This window comes from Oryzias latipes, chromosome 8, assembly GCF_002234675.1.
Source record: "Oryzias latipes chromosome 8, ASM223467v1".
NCBI lineage: Eukaryota > Metazoa > Chordata > Actinopteri > Beloniformes > Adrianichthyidae > Oryzias > Oryzias latipes.
In genome coordinates this window covers 25,188,924-25,207,539 of record NC_019866.2, presented here as the reverse complement: position 1 = coordinate 25,207,539, position 18,616 = coordinate 25,188,924, and the positions used below count along the sequence as shown (strand labels likewise).

The 18,616-nt window shown below is 48.2% G+C and overlaps 2 protein-coding genes and 1 long non-coding RNA gene across 3 annotated transcripts; 2 read left to right on the top strand and 1 right to left on the bottom strand.

The window, feature by feature from the left end:
* Positions 1-457: 457 nt before the first annotated feature.
* aldh3b1 (aldehyde dehydrogenase 3 family member B1) lies at positions 458-6,881 on the top strand. Its single transcript, XM_004071895.3, has 10 exons — positions 458-867; positions 1,151-1,320; positions 1,491-1,601; positions 2,538-2,658; positions 4,405-4,490; positions 4,605-4,686; positions 4,862-5,254; positions 6,086-6,252; positions 6,326-6,425; positions 6,535-6,881. Exons 1-10 carry the CDS (start codon positions 849-851, stop codon positions 6,717-6,719), a joined length of 1,434 nt encoding a protein of 477 aa, XP_004071943.1. The 5' UTR covers positions 458-848; the 3' UTR covers positions 6,720-6,881.
* A 1,376-nt stretch (positions 6,882-8,257) lies between these two features.
* Positions 8,258-12,591, bottom strand: clpp (caseinolytic mitochondrial matrix peptidase proteolytic subunit). Its single transcript, XM_004071894.4, has 7 exons — positions 12,469-12,591; positions 10,439-10,540; positions 10,155-10,226; positions 9,975-10,071; positions 9,215-9,402; positions 9,042-9,147; positions 8,258-8,858 (listed from the first exon to the last, which is right to left on the bottom strand). Exons 1-7 carry the CDS (start codon positions 12,478-12,480, stop codon positions 8,638-8,640), a joined length of 798 nt encoding a protein of 265 aa, XP_004071942.1. The 5' UTR covers positions 12,481-12,591; the 3' UTR covers positions 8,258-8,637.
* Positions 12,129-18,568, top strand: LOC110015539. Its single transcript, XR_002290766.2, has 2 exons — positions 12,129-12,210; positions 15,904-18,568. It is a non-coding gene; the product is annotated as an uncharacterized LOC110015539 (long non-coding RNA).
* Positions 18,569-18,616: the final 48 nt, after the last annotated feature.

The window sequence follows — 18,616 nt, the reverse complement described above, 5'->3', positions numbered from 1 at the left end:
TGCTGGGCTTTATACATGTAGTTGTAGAGTTAAATAAGTTAATTCTCTCTAAGAGTTCTGGTAAATCGCCTGTCCGTCCTGGGGGAGGATCCTCCTTCATGTGGACACCCCTGAGATTTCTTTCTTTTTTCCAGATTTTTAGGAGTTTTTCCTTACAGTGAAGGAGGGTCAAAGGTCAGGGATGTTGGATCAGTTTAGTATTTTCCTATTGATTTTATGTCTTCATGATCCTTTTGAGTTGATTTACTTTCCAATTATTGGTTATGAGACGACTGTTGTTGTGATTTTGGGCTATAGAAATAAAAATGAACTGAATTTAAATTGAATTCTAGAGTTTATTTTGTTCATAGATGAAGAAACCAGAAGTTCTGGGCTGATCCAGTGACGGGTGGAAGGCCTGGTTCATCAGATCAGTGGGAACCTGCTTTGAAGGCTGGGAGTGGCCTACATGTGACCTCTGACCTCACAGCCTCCATCCAGCCGTACCTCCAGCGCATGTGGGTTCAGCTGCGTGTGTCTGGACAGAACTGCGGTCCATAGTCTCTCCCCGGTTCGGCCCGGATGTGCGGGGAGAGTTTTGGTTCCACCTCCCCCCAGCCCCACGTGGTCCGGCCGTTTCCACAGGTGTGGCCGCCTCACCTGTCTGTCTCACCTGAGGGCTCGGGTCCCCGCCTCCTCGCTCAGACCCAAACTGCGGTAATCCCGCCCCGCAGGTCGGGCCAAACGTGACGGCGGACGGGTTTTTCCGGCCCCGCAGAGCCGGTTCCTCCCCCCGCTTCCAGGCGGTCCAGAGCCGGCGGAGGCGACGCGAGGACGGTGCCAGCTCCGGTCCGTGTCCGAGATCAGCGATGAGCGCACCAGCAGCGGGTGGGTGGCCTGCGCGGAACCAGCGGGTTCGGTCCGTCTGTTCACGCGGGGCTGTGGATCACGGTTCGATTCCCGTTTTTCCACCACGTGCTGACTTTTCCCGACATTCACACCGGGGGTGTCCGCGTTCCGAGATTGTTAACAGAGTGTTGGCAAACCGGAACAATCGCGTGATTGTCTGGGCCAGCCGTGCGTGGGTTAGGGGGTGGCGGGCCCCAACGCACCCGCACGTGTCCGGATTGTTTGTGTCGCCAGCTGGTCACGTGTCTGCTGTGCGTTCCAGGTGAGAAGATGGAGAGCCAGAGCCAGATGGTGGCGCGGTTACGCGCGACGTTCCGCTCGGGCGTGACCGTGCCGGAGGAGTTCCGCAGAACCCAGCTGACCGGCCTCATGAGCATGATCAAAGACAACGAGGACCAGATCACCGACGCGCTGCACCGGGACCTGGCAAAGGTGCACGGGCGCGTGCACGGACGCGCAACACTCATCCATGCCGGCTCAGGCTGAGGACGCAGCGGGCTGACGGGGGTCCTCAGACCTCCGAGTCGGAACATTTGACTCAAACAGCAGTTCTGCTTCCTGTTCCCTTCACGCTGAAAGTCTCTTCTCTTTCTGCCCTTCAGCCCAAATTCGAGGCCGTCCTCTCTGAGATTGAGATTGTGCTGAATGAGCTGTACCACTCCATCTCCAACCTGGCGCGCTGGATGCAGCCGGAGTATGTGTCCAAAAGCCTGGTAGGTTCTGTTCTGGATGCTCCCTGTGACCCCAACACCCCCCAGACCACTGACTGTAAATGAGAGCTGGACTGAGGCGTGGGCCGTCCCCCATAGAACACGGTTTCCTACCGGCTCCAACCAAACGACAGACGCTGCACTGTTGGAACTGACGTGAGTGAGCAGTGATTGTCCGAGTCGGTCTGATGTTCTCAGCGACGGGCGTTCCAGCGTTTCACGCCGGCTGCGTGGACTCGGGTTTCAATGAAAATGTGTGTAAACGCGCGAAGGCCAGAATTTCAGGTTTCCGCATCCGGAGCGTTCGTGACGTACCAACCGTTGTGAACATGACAGCGAAGGACAAACTGCTCCCGTCCAGATTAAATGATACCAAGACGACCATTTATAGAACAGAGCTTCCACGTTTCAGACCAAACCTCTTCCACATGTAGGTGGTGGACGCGCAGCAGGAAACGATAGAAGAAGAAGCCCCCCCTCCCCACCGTGTGCAAGAACCTTCACGTCGCACGCTGCACATGCTCGGTGTGAATGAGTCGACGTTTCCATGGCAACCACTCTCACCAATCAGGATTGGCCACACCCCTACCGTTTGAAAGCGGGCTCCACGAAATCTGTCAATCAAGCGTTACAAATGATCGTGAGACCAAATGGTTTTATTGAGGCATCTGATTGGTCAGTTCTGACCAATAGAACGGCCATCAGCTGTTATTTCTCTATTGAAGCCTGTGGGACTTTAGCTTCTTGGAGCCACTTCCTGTTTGGAATGCCAAGGGGCGGGGTCACTCAGTCCAGCTCTGTGATACAGTCAAAGGACTGCAAAGCGCCTGTCAGACAGCCGTGCCTGAGCTCCTCGGTCTGTCTGAAACGGTGTTTATGTCCACAGTCCGAGCAGAGACAGTTGAATTTTCAGACGGAGTCTTTCTGCTGCTTTTTCAGGCCACCAAGCTGGACGACTGTTTCATCCGGAGGGAGCCTCTGGGCGTGGTTCTGATCATCGGGCCGTGGAATTACCCGCTGCAGCTGCTCATCTTGCCCCTGATTTCTGCCATCGCTGCAGGTATCTGTGTTTCTGTGGCTGGAATGGTCTTGAGGATAAACGGTGGGAAACCACACCGAACCTCTTTAAAAACGGATCCGAATCCACGTTCTGCAGAGACGGCAGCAGCAGCCAAAGCTTCCATGACCGTCAGAATCGGGGAAATCGCCGTCTGGTCAGTCAGGCGGGTGAGTTAGTTTAGAAGAGTCAGCAGACGTGAATCTGGGCGTTCAGGTTGCTGCTGGATTTGAGGCGTTACATCATCAAAAGACTTCTGGGACAATGGTTGTCGTGTATGGTGGAGGTGGGCTGATGGTATGGGCCGTCACAAAAGCAGGAGCCTCGTTTCTGAAACGTGTGGATTCCAGCGTAAAACACAGATTTTCCCAACATGCGTGTCACAGCCCCCCCCCCACGGTGGCCCTGAAGTTCAAATGACACAAAAACATCCTAAAGATCACAATTCAAAAAGGGGGGAAAGAAAACTTCCAAAAAATAGCACGACACTAAAGAAATCAAACAACATTCTAGAAACCAAAACTTTGATGAAACAGAAGTTACAAAACAAAATGTTAAAAATCCGAAAGCGGAAAAAGGAGGTCCTATGAAAGTCGCTGATTGACGATGAGGCTTGAGTTTTGAAGAAGAGGGGAAGCAGGAGGTTCTGTGGCGAAGAGTTGATTGAGCAACGGCTGAACGTTTGCAGTGGGCGTGGCCAGACAAATCTCTTCTGTCAGGAGAGAGGTGAACAAACGTCATCACATAACTCTAACTACCTTTTCTACTTTCACTTTTTAAATTTCCTTTTTCATTTTTGAAAATTGACTTTTGTTTTTCAAAATTGTACCTTTTTTGCATTTTAGATTCAGGAAATATGTTTTGATTTCTAAAATGTAAAGTTGTTTTGCTTTTTTAACCGGGATCTTTAGTGCGTTTTTGTGTTGAGTGATTTGCTGGACTGATTTGTCCTTCAGGGCCACCGTACCCTCCCTCAGAAAAGCTGCAAACATGAACGTGAAGTGGAGACATTCAGAACCTCTGCAATGAGTCCATTTAATGACCAAACCGGGTCAGGAGCAGAATAGACGGCAGAACCGACCCAGAGGGTCTCAGCCCCCCCCCCCGACTCAGGTGGGACGGGCCTGCGGTCCGTCTGACAGGAAGTGGTTGGGTGGAGACAGGCTGCTCTTCTCAGGAACAATGACTTCTGCCACTTCAGCAGTCGTGTTGCCTCATCCTCACAACGGCAGCCTGCTGCTATTGTCTGCTGAGCCTCGGGGCAGAAAGAGGGCGTGTCTCACCAGTCTGCGCCGCATCAGCGGCGTGAGTCTGTCCTCACACCTCCACGTGCCTTTTCCTGATCGGCGGGTCTGACCAGCTTCAGACCACGTTTGAATGTTGAAGGGCTGAAACTGGCGTGACGTGCTGCACAAAGGCAAAGGAAGAATCCGAGCCGGGCCGTAACCTTTGTGCTGTCTTGTGGGGTCCAGATGACCCCACTCTCAACGTTAACGTAACGTTGAGAGTGGGGTCATCTAGACCCACTAGACAGTGCTCTGAACCTTTTTTCTTCAATGATTTGTGATCTTCACTGGTGTCCATGGATTACATGAAATCTTTCCACCTTAATCCACCTTTGTCATGGTAGGGAGAACACCTCAATGGAAGGGGGGGGGGGTCATCTGGACCCCATAGGATAGCACAGGGGGGAAAAGCCTCCACCGGCCAACAAAGACCTCTGAAAATGTTGCTGCTTTTTCTGCTCAGGAAACTGCGTGGTTATCAAGCCGTCAGAGGTCAGCGGCGCCACTGAGGGTCTGGTGGCCGAGCTCATCCCCAAGTACCTGTCTCAGGTGAGGCGGCAGACGAAGCAGAGCGTGCAGCTCCCTGTAGTTCAGAGGTTCTGCTGCTGTAACGGGTCTTCATCCGGGTTATGGGGCTCTGATGGCTGCCGCTCCGCTCCACAGGACTGTTACACGGTGGCCTGCGGTGGAGCCGAGGAGACCAAGGCGCTGCTGGAGAATCGATTCGACCGCATCTTCTACACAGGTGATGCATTGTCCCGGCTGACGCGTTCTGTGCAGGAGAGGGGGGTTCTGGAGAGGATCCGGGCCGGACCGTGGCTTCTTTCGATCTGGAGGTTCCGCTTTGTGGGACGTCTGAGCTGCAGGACCCCCGACCCTCTGATCCGTCTCTAACCTCATGCTGGTCCTCCGCCCTGCAGGCTCCCAGGCCGTGGCCAGAAGCGTGGTGCAGGCGGCCTCCGTCCATCTGACGCCGGTGACCTTGGAGCTGGGTGGCAAGTGTCCCTGCCTCATCTATGGGCGGATAAACATCACCGCTGCTGCCCGCCGCCTGGTGTGGGCCAAATACTTTAACGCTGGCCAAAGCTGCGTGGCTCCAGACTATCTGCTCTGCACGAAGGCCATCCGAGACGCTCTGGTACCGGCTCTGCGCGAGGTTCTGGAGGAGTTCTACGGGAAGGAGCCTAAGGAGAGTCCGGACGTGTCGCGCATCGTGTCAGACCGACACTGGACTCGCCTCATGGAGCTGCTCAAGAAGACCGCCGGGACGGTGGTTGTGGGAGGAGAGGCCAACCGGGAGGACAAGTACATAGGTGGGTCCAGAGGCAGGCGAGGCGAGGCGTGAGCGCCGAAGCAGAGTGTTTGGCAGATTTGGTGTGGCCCGCTTTAAGTGGTAGGGGTGTGGCCTTCCAACAAGCTCTTTCCTGATTGGTCAGAGTGGTTGCCATAGAACCATGGAATCAGTCCCACTCGGACCAATCACTGCTTACGTCTGGCTCCAACATGGCGACCTCCGTATTGTGAATAAATGGCGCCTGAATTGACTTTATTTATTGGAGCTGGAAGTAAACTGTCTTCTATGGATGATGTCACACTCGCTCAGTCCAGTTCTGTAATACAGTCAGTGGTTCCCACCAAACTCCCTGATGGTCACCATAGCAACCAGGTTGGCTCTCCTAAGCCCTGCCCTCAGTGGGTTTTGCTGTGGTCCCGCCTCAGATCTGAACAGATTCTTTTTTCCAGTTTTGGGACATTTTCCTGAAATGTCCAGGAAAAACCATTTAAAGATGAAATTAAAAGCTCCCAGTGGTCAGTGAAGCATCCGTTTCTGCAGCACATGAAACATTTACTGATGAAACGGCATCATCCCGATCAGATAGAAAGGTGTTTGTTCCTGTTGCACTCAGCAGAATCCGAGTGGAAACTTTCAGAATAAAACCTCGGAGAGCAGCTGAGGATGCTGTTCTATGATGTAGACTGACGCTGTGGCTTCAGGGTGGAGGTCTCAGCCCCTCCCCTCACAGATGAGCCGCGGGGTTATCACAGGACGTCAGTCGGCGTCCGCCCCCCACACACAGGAAGTGGCTCGGCCTCCATCGCTGAGCTGCAGACGGCGGGTGCAGTGACTTCCTCCTGTCCCGCAGCTCCCACGGTGGTGGTGGACCTGCAGGAGGACGACGCTTTGATGGGGCAGGAGATCTTCGGCCCCATTCTGCCCATCCTCACCGTGGAGACGCTGGAAGAGGGCATCGACTTCATCAACCGGAAGGAGAAGCCTCTGGCGCTCTACGTCTTCTCGGACGAGTCCTCGGTGAGACACCCCCCCGCACGCCGCCGGTCGCTGGCAGACACGGCTCCTCCAATCACGCTTTGTGTCTCTGAAGGTGGTGAAGACGGTGATGGAGAACACGAGCAGCGGGGGGTTCTGCTCCAATGACGCCATCATCCACATGACGCTGCCCAGCCTGCCCTTTGGGGGTGTAGGTGGGTGTGACGGACGGGTTCAGACGCTTCCAAAATGTTCTCCTCTTGAGTCGTCACGTGACAACCCAGAGCTGTCCGTCAGCCTGACTCCTGCCGCTCTTTTGCCCAGGTATGAGCGGGTGGGGCAGTTACCACGGGCGCTGGGGCTTCGAGGAGTTCAGCCACCGGCGCGCCTGCATGCTGCGCGGCTGGGCTCTGGAGAGGCTCAACGGGCTGCGCTACCCCCCCTACAGCAGCGAGAAGCTCAAGTGGCTGCGCTGGACCACGTCTCCTCACAGCTGCTCGATCATGTGACCGCAGGCCGCCGCCCACCGCCACCGGAGGGAATCGGCACGGGGGGGGTCAAACAGAACCTTAACTTCTGTCCTGAAGCCAGATTTAAGGCGGACGGGACAGTTTGGCACAGAGATGTAAAACCCAAAACAAGCAAAAATAAAAAGTGAAGATTGTCTCTGACGTCTGTGTTTGAACGTCCGCCTTCAGCGCCGGCCAAACTTGACCGCCGTACTTTTGGAACCTTCTGAAATAAGTAATCCTCTCATTACTTCTGAGTTACTTTATTTAAAATGATAGCAGACAAGCATCCAAAGTGAGAAACAACCTGCAGTGATCCACCTTTAGAAGAGAGAGTGGGCTGTGCAGAGCTGTTGGTGTCTTGGTGCTGCTGAAGAGTCCCATCATCCTCATCATCATCATCATCATCATTTTCAGTCTTTCAATGAGAATTGTGCAGTTTTCAGCCAAAATCACAACTTGTCGTTTTCTAGGACATAATTTCTGCAGAGCAGCAGGAGTTCATCAAAAATGTTCCAGAGTTCTGTGCACAGAGTAATTTCCCATCGTCCCTTTGTTTACAGTCTCTCCAGCTAGCTTACAGCCCCTCACATCCCCACCCTAACATTAGCGTTAAAAACACTGACTTAATCGATCGATTAATAGAGTAATCGGATAAAACGATTTGTGTTTTTGAACAACCAAAACAAATCTTGCATAACAAAAATGATGTGGTTGTAAAATGAACAAGCATTTGATTTTAAAGATCCGCTCTGATGCAAATGTTACTTTTGGTGTTTTTAAGTTGGTCTTAAGAAGTGGCGGAGCTAGAACATTTTGTATTGGGGGGGGGGGGGGGGGCAGAAGACTTTGAAAGGGTGCCACAACACCAAAATGGAAGGCCATTAAAAATAAAAGAATCAGAAAAACATATTTGATCATTATCATTGTTTATATTTCGAGTAAAAATAATCCTTTTGTTATTTTTGCAATGCTTAAAGAAGCCTCGCGGTCCCAGCCCCTGCCTCTCGGCGCCCCCTCCGCGGCCCACGCTGGTCGCTCGCTGGCGGCGGCACACGCGGGTATGCCAGCTCTATTTTGCAGTAGAGACACTGCACCTTGTTCTCTTCTTTATTAAGTGTGTAATGATCCCACACTTTAGACAATTTCTGCCGTTTATTTATAGATCTATTCTCCGCCATCGCCCCAACTAAATTCAAACGGTCCGTGTGACACAATCAAATCCCTGCGGCGCGCGTATAGTGCGCGTCATGGGAATTTAACGAGGCTTCGAGGCAGAGTTTTTGCCTCGAGGAATTTTTGTAATCGAGTAACTCGAGGAATCGTTTCAGCCCTAGATCCGTCCATCCGTCCAGTTCTGATCCAGATTCCAGCTCAGACCAGGAAAACAGACGTCATGGATCTGTTGGTCTGCAGGTGGAGGATCAGAAAGGGGCGGGGCTGTGAGACTTTAGCCCCGCCCCCTGTAGAGATTACTTAACTACACACTGGTCTGCTCCTGATTGACAGCCATTTGAATCAAGAAAAACTCAGAAATGCAGTTTAGTCCTTAATTCTTTATAAATGTCCTCCAGGAAATGTCTCCACACGTTAAAACAGAAAATACGACCGAGAGACTCCACACTGTTTTATTTCACTGCCGTGTTCTTCTGAGGCGTTCCTAAACGGAGGTTCTGTAACTAACGTGGACGCCACGCCGGCGGTCTTTTGAGCGGCCTTGGAGGTCGACTCATCTGAAGGTTTCTGGGCCGGGGGGGGGGGGGGGGGGGTCGACACAGAAGTTTCAGAAAGATTTTTGAGGGGCTTCAGGAGGTCACGTGTCCTTTCTGACCAGAGCACCAGGTCGCCAGTTCAGGGGTGGACGACCTTCCCAGAGGGGGGGCTGGCTTCAGAGCAACTAGAAACTCCTCCCAAAGCCTCACGGCTCAGGTTTGTGTGAGGAGGGGGGGCTCTGTCCGGAGGCGGCCGGCTCCGGGGCTGCAGGCTGGGGGGAGGGACTCGCCGCCGGCGCCGGCTCCTTCTGAACCAGCTCCGGCTCGTCCTGGCCGGCCTGTGGGGGGTGCACCAGGACCCGGTCGATGATGCCAAAGTCCTGGGCCTCCATGGGGCTCATGTAGCGGTCTCGCTCCATCACGCCCTCTGTGAAGAGGAGGGAAAAAGTTAGAGCTGCTCCAGCATCACATGTGGCCTCAAACGCGCCGCGTCACCGAAGGGTCCGGGGCAGATGTGCAATCCCAAACAAACCCCAGCAGCGGTGAATGTGTGCACATGCTTTGGCTCTAGAAGAAGGGTGAAAGCGTTCCAGAGGTAGAACCGCCGTACCTATGGTTTCCAGCGGCTGCCTGGTGTGTTTGGCGTAGATCGTGTTGATCTGTCTCTTGAGCTTCAGGATCTCCTCGGCCTGGATGGCGATGTCTGTGGCCTGGCCCTGGATGCAGATCACACTCAGGTCTAGCAGCTGCTGTCCAGTGGTCTCTAAGCCAGGTTCCACTTACCCGGGCCCCCCCTGAGGGCTGGTGGACCATGATGCGTGCGTTAGGGAGGGAATGCCTCATCCCGCTGGTGCCGGCCGCCAGGAGCAGGCTGCCCATGCTGGCCGCCTGGCCGACGCACCAGGTGGAGATGGGGTTGAGGATGTACTGCATGGTGTCATAGATGGCCAAGCCGGCAGTCACTACTCCACCTGGACACAAGAGGGAGCAGGAGAGCCAACACCAGATGTGAATGGAAACAGTTCACTCCCACCCCATCCTGAAACAACAGAGCAGCCAGGATGGAAAAAAATAACATTAAGACATTTCCCTTCCTCCTTTTAAAACTAAAAACATTCTTGGTATTTTTGGCGCAACCCACAGAAAACGTATATAGGCATGTATGCATTCCGCGTGTGTGTTATGTGCGTCAGCGTTGTGCGTCGGCGTGTGCCTATGTTGTGCTGTGCATGTCTGTGTGCCTCCATTGCGCATCTGCATTGCATGTTGCGCCTTTGTGTCTGGATTGAACATTTGTGTGTATTTCACTACTGCGTCCATCCGTCTGTCTGTCTGCGCAGGCATCCATCTGTTTGCGTTCCTTTTTTCTGTGCATGCATTTGTTTGTCTGTGTGTGCATCCATTCATCTGCGTCCCACTGTCTGCACGTGCATCCGCTCGTCTGCATCCGATTGTCTGGGTGTATGTCTGCTCGTCTGCGCGTGTGTCTGTGTCTGCTCGTCTGGGCGTGCGTCCGTCTGTCTGCGTGTGCGAGTCAGGTCACCTGGGCTGTTGATGTACATGTGGATGGGCTTGTTGTTGCTCTCAGACTGCAGGAACAGCAGCTGGGCGATCACCAGGCTGGCGACAGTGTCATCGATCTGCGCAGACGAACAGATGAAGGTGCGGCTGCAGGCTTTGCAGAACCCGGTCTGAAAAAGCAGTGGTATGTCTGAATACTCACAGGCCCCATGACACAGATGATCCTCTCCCTCAGGAGGCGAGAGTAGATGTCGTAAGCTCTCTCCCCCCTTCCCTGAGGAACAGAAGACAGTCTCTGAAATCTGCTTCCCACAGAACCACTTCCTGCATGCCTGCAGCTCTGAGGCTGTCTGAGGTTCTGGATTCAGGTTTGATGCTCTGTTTTCCAGAGTGCAACTGAAAGCAGACGCCGAGCGGATCCAAAAGCATCATACATGATAAAACTGTCCGTCCAGCAGAGGACAGCATCACAGAGACACGTCTCACCGTCTGCTCGACAACGATGGGTATGAGAGGACTCCTCCACGCGGGACTGTGCTGGATGCATCTGCTGTGCTTCAGCGTCAGGCACCCAAAGTTCAACACCCTCTGAAAATACAGAACAAACGATTGACACCAAAGAGACGGACGCCTGCGTCTGCCGACTGCGTGGCAGCAGACGGCCTGAAGAACTGAAAGCAGGTGGTGCTGTTGCCTCTACACGGCTCAAGTCATGGACGACAACATCAAATACTCGTTTGTGTGGATTTAGTATCATATTTTTAAGAAGACACCAAGCGTTGGACAGATAAGGAGAGGACAGAGCGGCGTGGAAGGCAGACGGCTGTCAGGTCATCTGCTCCACGGCCATCGTTGAGATTTCACGGTTTTCAATGAACAGAAATCATTCCAAATGTTTACGAGACGACCACGATCTGAAGGCAGAGACATCTATAACTGCAACAACCGGATCTGACGAGTCCATGTCTTCATGGTCCAGAACTCTGCTGCTTGGGTTTTCAGAAGAACCAATAAACTAGAACCACATGGGTCCAGTTCTGAGGTCTTTCCGCTGTCTGCCAGAGGACAGACGTTCAAGATCTGCTGCTGCTTTGTAAAGCTTCGACTGGTTTAGCTCCAAAATACATGATTGACCTCCTGACCCCCGTATGAACCAGCCAGACCTCGCCGCTCATCTGGATCTTTTTTCAGATCCTAGAGTCCAAACCTGACATGGAGAAGCTGCATTCAGCTTCTATGCTCCACAGATCTGGAACAGACTTCCAGAAAGCCTTAAATCCAGGTTAAAGACGGTTATGTTCAATTCAGTTCTTTACATTTCTATTTTAACAATCACTCCTTTTTTGTAAGACAAATGAACTTGTCTGGACACGCTTAAGGTCACTTCTGGAACCTGTATGCCGAGCGTACGCGTTCCCGTCAACCCTCGGGTTCCTGTCAGGGTCCCCGTCACGGACAGCCGTTGGAGTCCAAATCCTGAAATCCTGAAACATCCGAGCTCCTCTGGAGGTCACTGCACACCCGCGCCGAAGGCCCTCTAATCTGATCGGATCATCTTTCTCACCGGGCCGATCATCCACGCTGTTAACTCTTCCCGTTTAGACCACTGCAATTCTCTTTTACCCGTTTTAACAGAGTCTCTTCAACGTCTCCAATTGGTCCAAAACTCTGCAGCAAGGCTTTACACTGGAACCAATCAGTGCTCTCGTGCCACCGCTCTGCTTTTATCACGACATTGGCTTCTTATTAAACTTAGACTAGATTGTAGTTTTTAGAGCTTTGCACGGACAAACCCCAAACTATACGTCTAACCTTTTAACTCCCTACACTCCTGCAGGTTCCTTCAGGTCCACAGATGAGAATCTCTTATGTTCCCAAAACCCGCTTTAAAACTCGGGGAGACGTCTCCTTTCAGGCAGTCGCTCCACGACTCTGGAATGACCTTCCTCTGTCTCTACGCCAGATTGACTCAGTCCAGTGTTTTTAAAGCTCAAGTTAGCAGCATTTCCTTTTACCACCGTGTGATGCCTTATAGCCCTGTGTGAGACACCTTTACAATGTATACATTTAAAAGTCAAAATGCTGGAAAGAAGGTTTGACTCAACTTTCTACATCCACACAGACTGTGAGAAATGTAACCCCCTTAAAACACACGACATTGGATTTCTGCCTTACAGTTTTCTGATGATGTGAACAGTGATGGCTGACTCAAACTCTGGGATCTGTCGTCGTCTCGGTCCCTTTGAGCTTCTCTATCGGTGAGAAATCAACCTTGGCTCGTTTATAGTTATTTTCCAAGCCTGTGATGTTGACGCCTCTACCCCAACCGTGTTTTATTACTTTTAAACGCGCGGAGCCTCTTAGACACTCATTTTAACTCGACTTGGAACAGTTACACAAGCTTGCTAGCTAGCTAGCTAGCAGCTGACAGCGGCGAGCGCGAGCTCCTTCCGCGCGCTCGCCCCGCTTTCAACCGCATGTCCGCGCGCGTGAGCGAAGCAGCCCCAAAGACTCACCTGTAGCAACATTTTTTCTCCTTTTAACACTTTTCGATGTTCTGCCTTTTTGCGTGACCCCTCTTAAACCGGAAGCAGTTCCCACCTGACCTGTGATGTGTTCTGTTCTTTTTTTTAAATACCTTTATTGACAGTGGATGTTGACAACATCCGCCTCCTCAGGTTTAGGATGAACAGGTTTTACACCAGATTTATCCTTTGATCAGAATCAAAGACCTTTATTTAATGTGTAAAATGAAAACTAGATTTTTTTAAAGACTCACTCCAATCACAATTATGGGATTATTTTGGAGTTATTTTTTAAACAATTGCAACATACAGAACAAGAAAATGCAACATTTATGCACATATAATGTACATTACAATTCTGAATACAGAATAAACGTGCTACATCCTTAGGAAGATTTTAATTATTAGTAACAATCACAAAAGGGAATAAAAATTCAAATGAATAAAGAAAAAAGAAATAAACCTAGAAAAAAAAGAGAAAATGTGAAATGTCAGTAGCCCAAAAGATTTACAAAAATTAATTGTTTTTTGAGCTTTTGAATTTTTTGAAGCTGAAATTGAGTTTACATATTGCTGCAGTTCCAGTTTGAACACAGAGAAATCAGGGTTTTAATTGGAAAATTGGCTTTTGTGAACGTAACATTTAGCCATAAATAATAACATGTTTATACAAAAGAAAGCATCATGGTCTTTGACATCAAAACTATGAAAACCAAATAGTAGGTTTTTATAATAAAGTTGTATATCAGCAAAAATAGAGTCAGTGATAAATTTGTGAACATTTTTCCAAAATTTGTATGTGAATTCACAAGACCAGAATAAACGAGAGCAGGTTTCAGGTTGTTTCTGGCAGAAAGTACAGCTGGTGTTTATGTCAGCCTTAAATTTAGTTAAATAAAGTTTTGCTGCATAAAATCTGTGTAGGACTTTCAAAGAGATTTCTTTGAAGTATTTTTGTGGTAAAGATCAGACTTTTTTCCATTCAATGTTAGAAGTGAAATTAGCCCAATAAAAGGAAGCTGATGGAACAGAAACCAAATTATCGTGGATTAAAGCTCTGATTTTTTAGTTCAACTGTTTAGCAGAAGTGAAGCAGAAACGACCAGAGTGGGATTTGAACGCATCAGGAGGATTTAGAGTCAGAGGATGAGCGCTGTAGAAACCCCTGAATAACATGCAAAGCCCAGACGGTACAGCATCAAACACTACTGCAAAGTCTTTGGGGGTTATTGGTATTTTATTCTGCATTGTGAAGTCTGAGTAGTTATATAATAATCCTGGTATTTTGGAGTTTTTAACATGTTCTTGCAGCATGTTTTTATAAAGAAGGAAATTTAAGATTAAAACTGCTTTTATGAGTATTTCTTTATTCAACTTGTGATGAATCAGAAGCTGATAAAAACTCGCCGTCTGAAAAAGCTCCTAAGGCCGTGTCACACAGCCATTAGTACATTTGGCACATAGTGCACAGATGAAAGTCGGTCATACGTGAAGCTACAGGGAAAAAGTGAGAAAAGTTGTGGTCTTTACGTGAAATTTTCACAGATGTCTCATGAATGAACCACGTTCAGGATTAATGATTCGTGCGTTAGTTAGGTATTCTTAACGTGACAATAAAAGTTATACATCTGTGGTTCATGCATGAAAATAAGGTAATAAGGAAAAGAAGGATTTTGTCATAACTGTCAAAAAAAATTAAATTATAATAACGAAACAGTAAAAAATTTGAAAACATCCAGAACACATTAAAGCATACATACGAAGTAGAATCCATCCAAAATATTTCCTACATTTAAATGAAAATGATGATGATATTTCTTTGAATAACAAGTTGAAATAATAAATATTTTGTAGCTAATCACTAACGACAGAAACCTTTAGAGTGAAAATGATCAAATCAGCCTTATCACAAAGGAAATACAAAACATTCATTCTGCAAACTAAGATTACGTGAGTATAAAAAAAGAGGGTTTCTTTGAACTTCACACTTGTTAAACATTGTTAAACAGAACTGATCATATTTGTGAGACAAAACGGTGAGAAGCAGCAGATTTTTCCTGGAGTGGATTGAAGGTTGAAGTCTAACATTTATGGAGCGTTTTTGCCACCAACTGTAGGGACAAAAACTAAATCCTCCTTTCTGAACCGCTTGCATTTAGATAACTCAACAATAGTAAGTCATGCCACAACTGAACCGTGTGTTACGTCTTTGAACCTAACGGTGAGGACAGTGAATGACTGCATCCCTGCTGCATACCAGTGTGTCGATGTTGAAAGTGCAAACACTTGTTCTAAATTTAAAAAGGATTTATTATTTATGGTTTTATTATATTAGAACAGGCTCAGTAAAGGGGTTTCTTCATTGTTACTTTCTCCTTAGCAAATAAAAAAATGATTTTCCTCAATCCTCAGTACATGACAGAGAGCATAATTTTCAAGTCACTAACCATTAGAGTCTATATTAAATGTTATGGAACAAACCTCCTAAAGATAAAAGTCTGTTTTTTTAGCTAAAACTTCAAAGTCTGGGGAGGACTGGTGAGGTTATCACTGTGTGAGGATAGGACCGATATCATTGAATTTGGGATGGGTCATTGTGCGTGGAGGGTTGGATTTGGAGGCTGAAATGACATTAAAAGTCAGCAGCATGTGATCAGAAAACGGAAGGGGGTCTGCTATACAGGCGACTGGCGAGACACCCGAACCGCAGATGGGGTCCAGTTCATGCCCTCATGCCTGTGGCTGGGGAAACGGACACATTCATCCTCTAGGAGTCCTTCCCGCTAGGTTTATCGCTTCAAACTGACACCCTGTCAATGAAAAAGACAGCAGAGAAAGAGACTACCGTAAATGTTGCCGGCACCAGCCACACAGAGAAAAGCGCTGCAAGCAGGAAAGGGAGATTGACTGTACCATCATGAATACGGGTTTGTTTGACAAATAGCAGCTGCATCCAGCATTTCCTGCAGCCTCGGCCTCATGACCACCAAAGGGCTAAGAAAAGGGGGGATTTTCAGGTGTGCGGTAGAGAACAAAGAAAGTTCCTCAAAACTCCATCTTTGGGGGGTCGAATCTGTTTTTCTGTCCCAAACTAAATTAAATTCTGTGGTGGCATTTCATCTCCTTTTATAATTCAAGGTCCGGATGAATTCCTTCATCCTGGGATTTGCCTGCTGGATTCTAACCATAAAAAAGGGGAAAACCCCAAAGAGCAGCGGCAGTGTGTGCATAATTCATTTACATACCATCATCAAAAGCCACTTTCAGCGGCAGAAACATGAACTTCTGGTTTCCTCTAAGATGTTGTCACTCACTCTTTTCAATGTGCTTCAATTTTCTTTACTTCAATGAAGTAAATTAATATTTGGACTTTAACTAAATCCTTTCAACAAACTGATTCTTGTCTTTGCCGTTGCTTTATTTCAGATTTGCCGCTGTTTTGGATCATTGATCGGATGATGACCCAGTTCAGGTCAAGCTGCCTCACAGATGGACCACACTAGTAGTTGGTGGCAGAGTCCTGGCTGCGTAACGCCTTGGAAGAAGCCTGTCGGACGCTCCAGACGGTTTCTGATGCGCTCAGAAGTAACTTCACAAACTGAGCTGCATCTTTCTTTGGAGACAAATTGTGTTTTCTGTGGGCAGAAGATTAATTTCTAATGAACTACTGCCGCTCTGCAGAAACGATGTCCTAGACGACAGTTATTGGATTTAACCTAAAACAGCATCATCATAATTGGACGACCACTGGAAAAACTGTAAAAAAATGGATCAAAAGATGATTAAAGGGGGACTTTAAGGACACAGTGACACAAAGGCAGGTGAAATGGGAACCAAACCACCTACTTTATGTCCCAGCAACAGGCAGACGTCTGGATCCAATTGGAGCAAGTTTATTAGCTCAGCTAAAGGTCCACAAAGCTAAATCAGGGTCAGACAGGGGTCAACGGTGAGCATGGAAGCATCAGAGAAGACAAAGGAGTAGTCAGGATCCAGGCGAGAGTCGGGGCAGGCGGCAGGCAGAGTCAGAAACAAGGTCAGGAGACGGAGGATCAGGTCTGGATGTAACGCTCGGTAAAGCTCAGCTGATGTAAGCCCATTGAGATGACTTGTTGCAAATATTGGGATACATAAATAAAAATCAATTGAATTGAATTGAAGAGGGCAGAGTGTCACAGACAATACTTTGCACTGAGTGAGGCTCGGTGCAGTGCTGAAGTAGACTGTAAGGGATTGCAAATGAGAGTCAGGTGTGTGGCATCCAGAAACTGCACTGGGGTTGCTGGGAGATGAAGTGCACTCAGATCTCTGGAGACAGTTTCCACCGATGACCAGAGGGGAAGACAGAGTTCTAACTTCTGAGACTTTCCAAGGTCGACCACATTTCCCCTGTTCCACAGCTATTGACTGTATACGAGGACTGGACTGAGCGAGTGCGTTGTCTCCCATAGAAAATGCCTTAATCTGGCTCCTGCCAAATGAAGCCAGTTCAGCTGCCATTTTTCCACAATTCGGATCGCCATGTTGGAGCCAGACCACTGTGATTGGTCAGAGTCTGTCTAAATCAACATTTCTGTGGCAATGTTGGGAGCATGCTGGAAGTCCACACCTTTTCCACTGAAAGCAGCTCTGCAGAATCTGTCAATCAAACATTTGAGGTGGGGGCCAGTGGGCACCACATGCTTTTATTGAGGCATCTGATTGGTCAGTTTATCACTTGATTAACTTGAACTACGAAACAATATCATGATAAAAAATAGAGTATTATCAAGAAGACGTTAAAAAAAGTATCAGAGCCAGAACGCTTCTTCTGACCAATAGAACAACTGAGTAACAGCTGTTTACTTCTGCATAGAAGTCTATGGGATTTTGGCTTCTTGGAGCCAGCAGGTGCTTCCTGTTTGGAACGCCAGGGGGAGGGGCCACTAAGTCCAGTTCTCGTATACGGTTAATGGGCAATCGGAAAAACTTTGGCACTAGTTGCTGTTGGAAGTCTTTGGCTGTATCCAAATTCCCACCCTAACCCCTAACTACCAAAACACTATCGTGTGAGACGATGAACTTCATCTTTTATCTCAGATGTCAGAGAATAATGAAGGCAGTGTAAAGGGCAGTTTTTACATCTCTGTAACATTTTCCAGTTTTGAAAAAGTGAACTAATTAGTATTTAATTGTTCATTTAGACTGTGGTCATGATGTAACTGTGTTTTTTGGTCCGTACGTGTTGCCCGTTCAAACAAAACATTCAAAAGGCGTTTAGTGAGGGGGTTACAGTGGAAGACATAAATAACCTAAAGCAATTTAGTTAATGATGTGAGGGCAAATGAAAACATTTAATCCTTCATCCCAAGAATATATACACAAAGATGCACTTCCATACCATACCATGCATCCCTTTTCCATACCTACTATGGTATGGTAAATCTTTGCTTCATGCTTTTGCTTTGACCTCGACTTGAGTAGATTTGGGGCAAAGTGGAATTTCCCTCCTCCAACAAATCAGTCTTTACTCATGTTCTAGAAATCTTTGTTGATTTTAAGATGAGATGTTTTTTTATTTCCTTTATTTGATAAACGAATCAAAACAAATTTCTTTGGTCACTTGACTCCTACCTGGAAGCAGAGTCCCCCCACCCCCCAGTAAAGAACAACATGAATCCAAGGGGTGAGCCATGACCCCACCCCCCACCCCCATACCATCTTTATGCAGTTGGGCTGAAACTCCAGCATCCAAAGACGATTAGGTTACATTTTTATTTATTTTATTAAAGAAATAAAGAGTTTAACTCTTTCATCTTTTACTAGATATGACTTTTGTTCCTTCGAATCCTTAAACCTTTCCAGATATTCCAGGATTTTTGCCTCCATTGAAACACAACTTGGTGCAGGAGCTCGCTGGTTTGATACCCGGCTCTGCCATTTTTCACAACCATATGTTTTTTTTGTTATTGTGCTATTTTCACTTTCTTTATGGTGAACTTTGATCACTTCTTTATTTCTTTATTGCCAATTGTGATCATTTTCATTCAGAGCATCAACCTGTAGTTTCCTCTGGAAAAGCAGCTCCTTCTAGATAAAAGTTCTGATTCTTTTTTTCTCTCTCTTTCTGAGTCAAACCCTGTGCGGGTGTGAACCCGTG

Excerpts from the sequence above, each read along its gene's own strand:
- aldh3b1 (XM_004071895.3), top strand. Across the intron at positions 1,602-2,537 it reads AGTATGTGTCCAAAAGCCTG|GCCACCAAGCTGGACGACTG; the intron begins GTAGGTTCTGTT and ends CTGCTTTTTCAG. Across the intron at positions 5,255-6,085 it reads CCGGGAGGACAAGTACATAG|CTCCCACGGTGGTGGTGGAC; the intron begins GTGGGTCCAGAG and ends CCTGTCCCGCAG.
- clpp (XM_004071894.4), bottom strand. Across the intron at positions 10,227-10,438 it reads CCATCGTTGTCGAGCAGACG|GGAAGGGGGGAGAGAGCTTA; the intron begins GTGAGACGTGTC and ends TCTGTTCCTCAG. Across the intron at positions 10,072-10,154 it reads TCATCTGTGTCATGGGGCCT|ATCGATGACACTGTCGCCAG; the intron begins GTGAGTATTCAG and ends TCGTCTGCGCAG.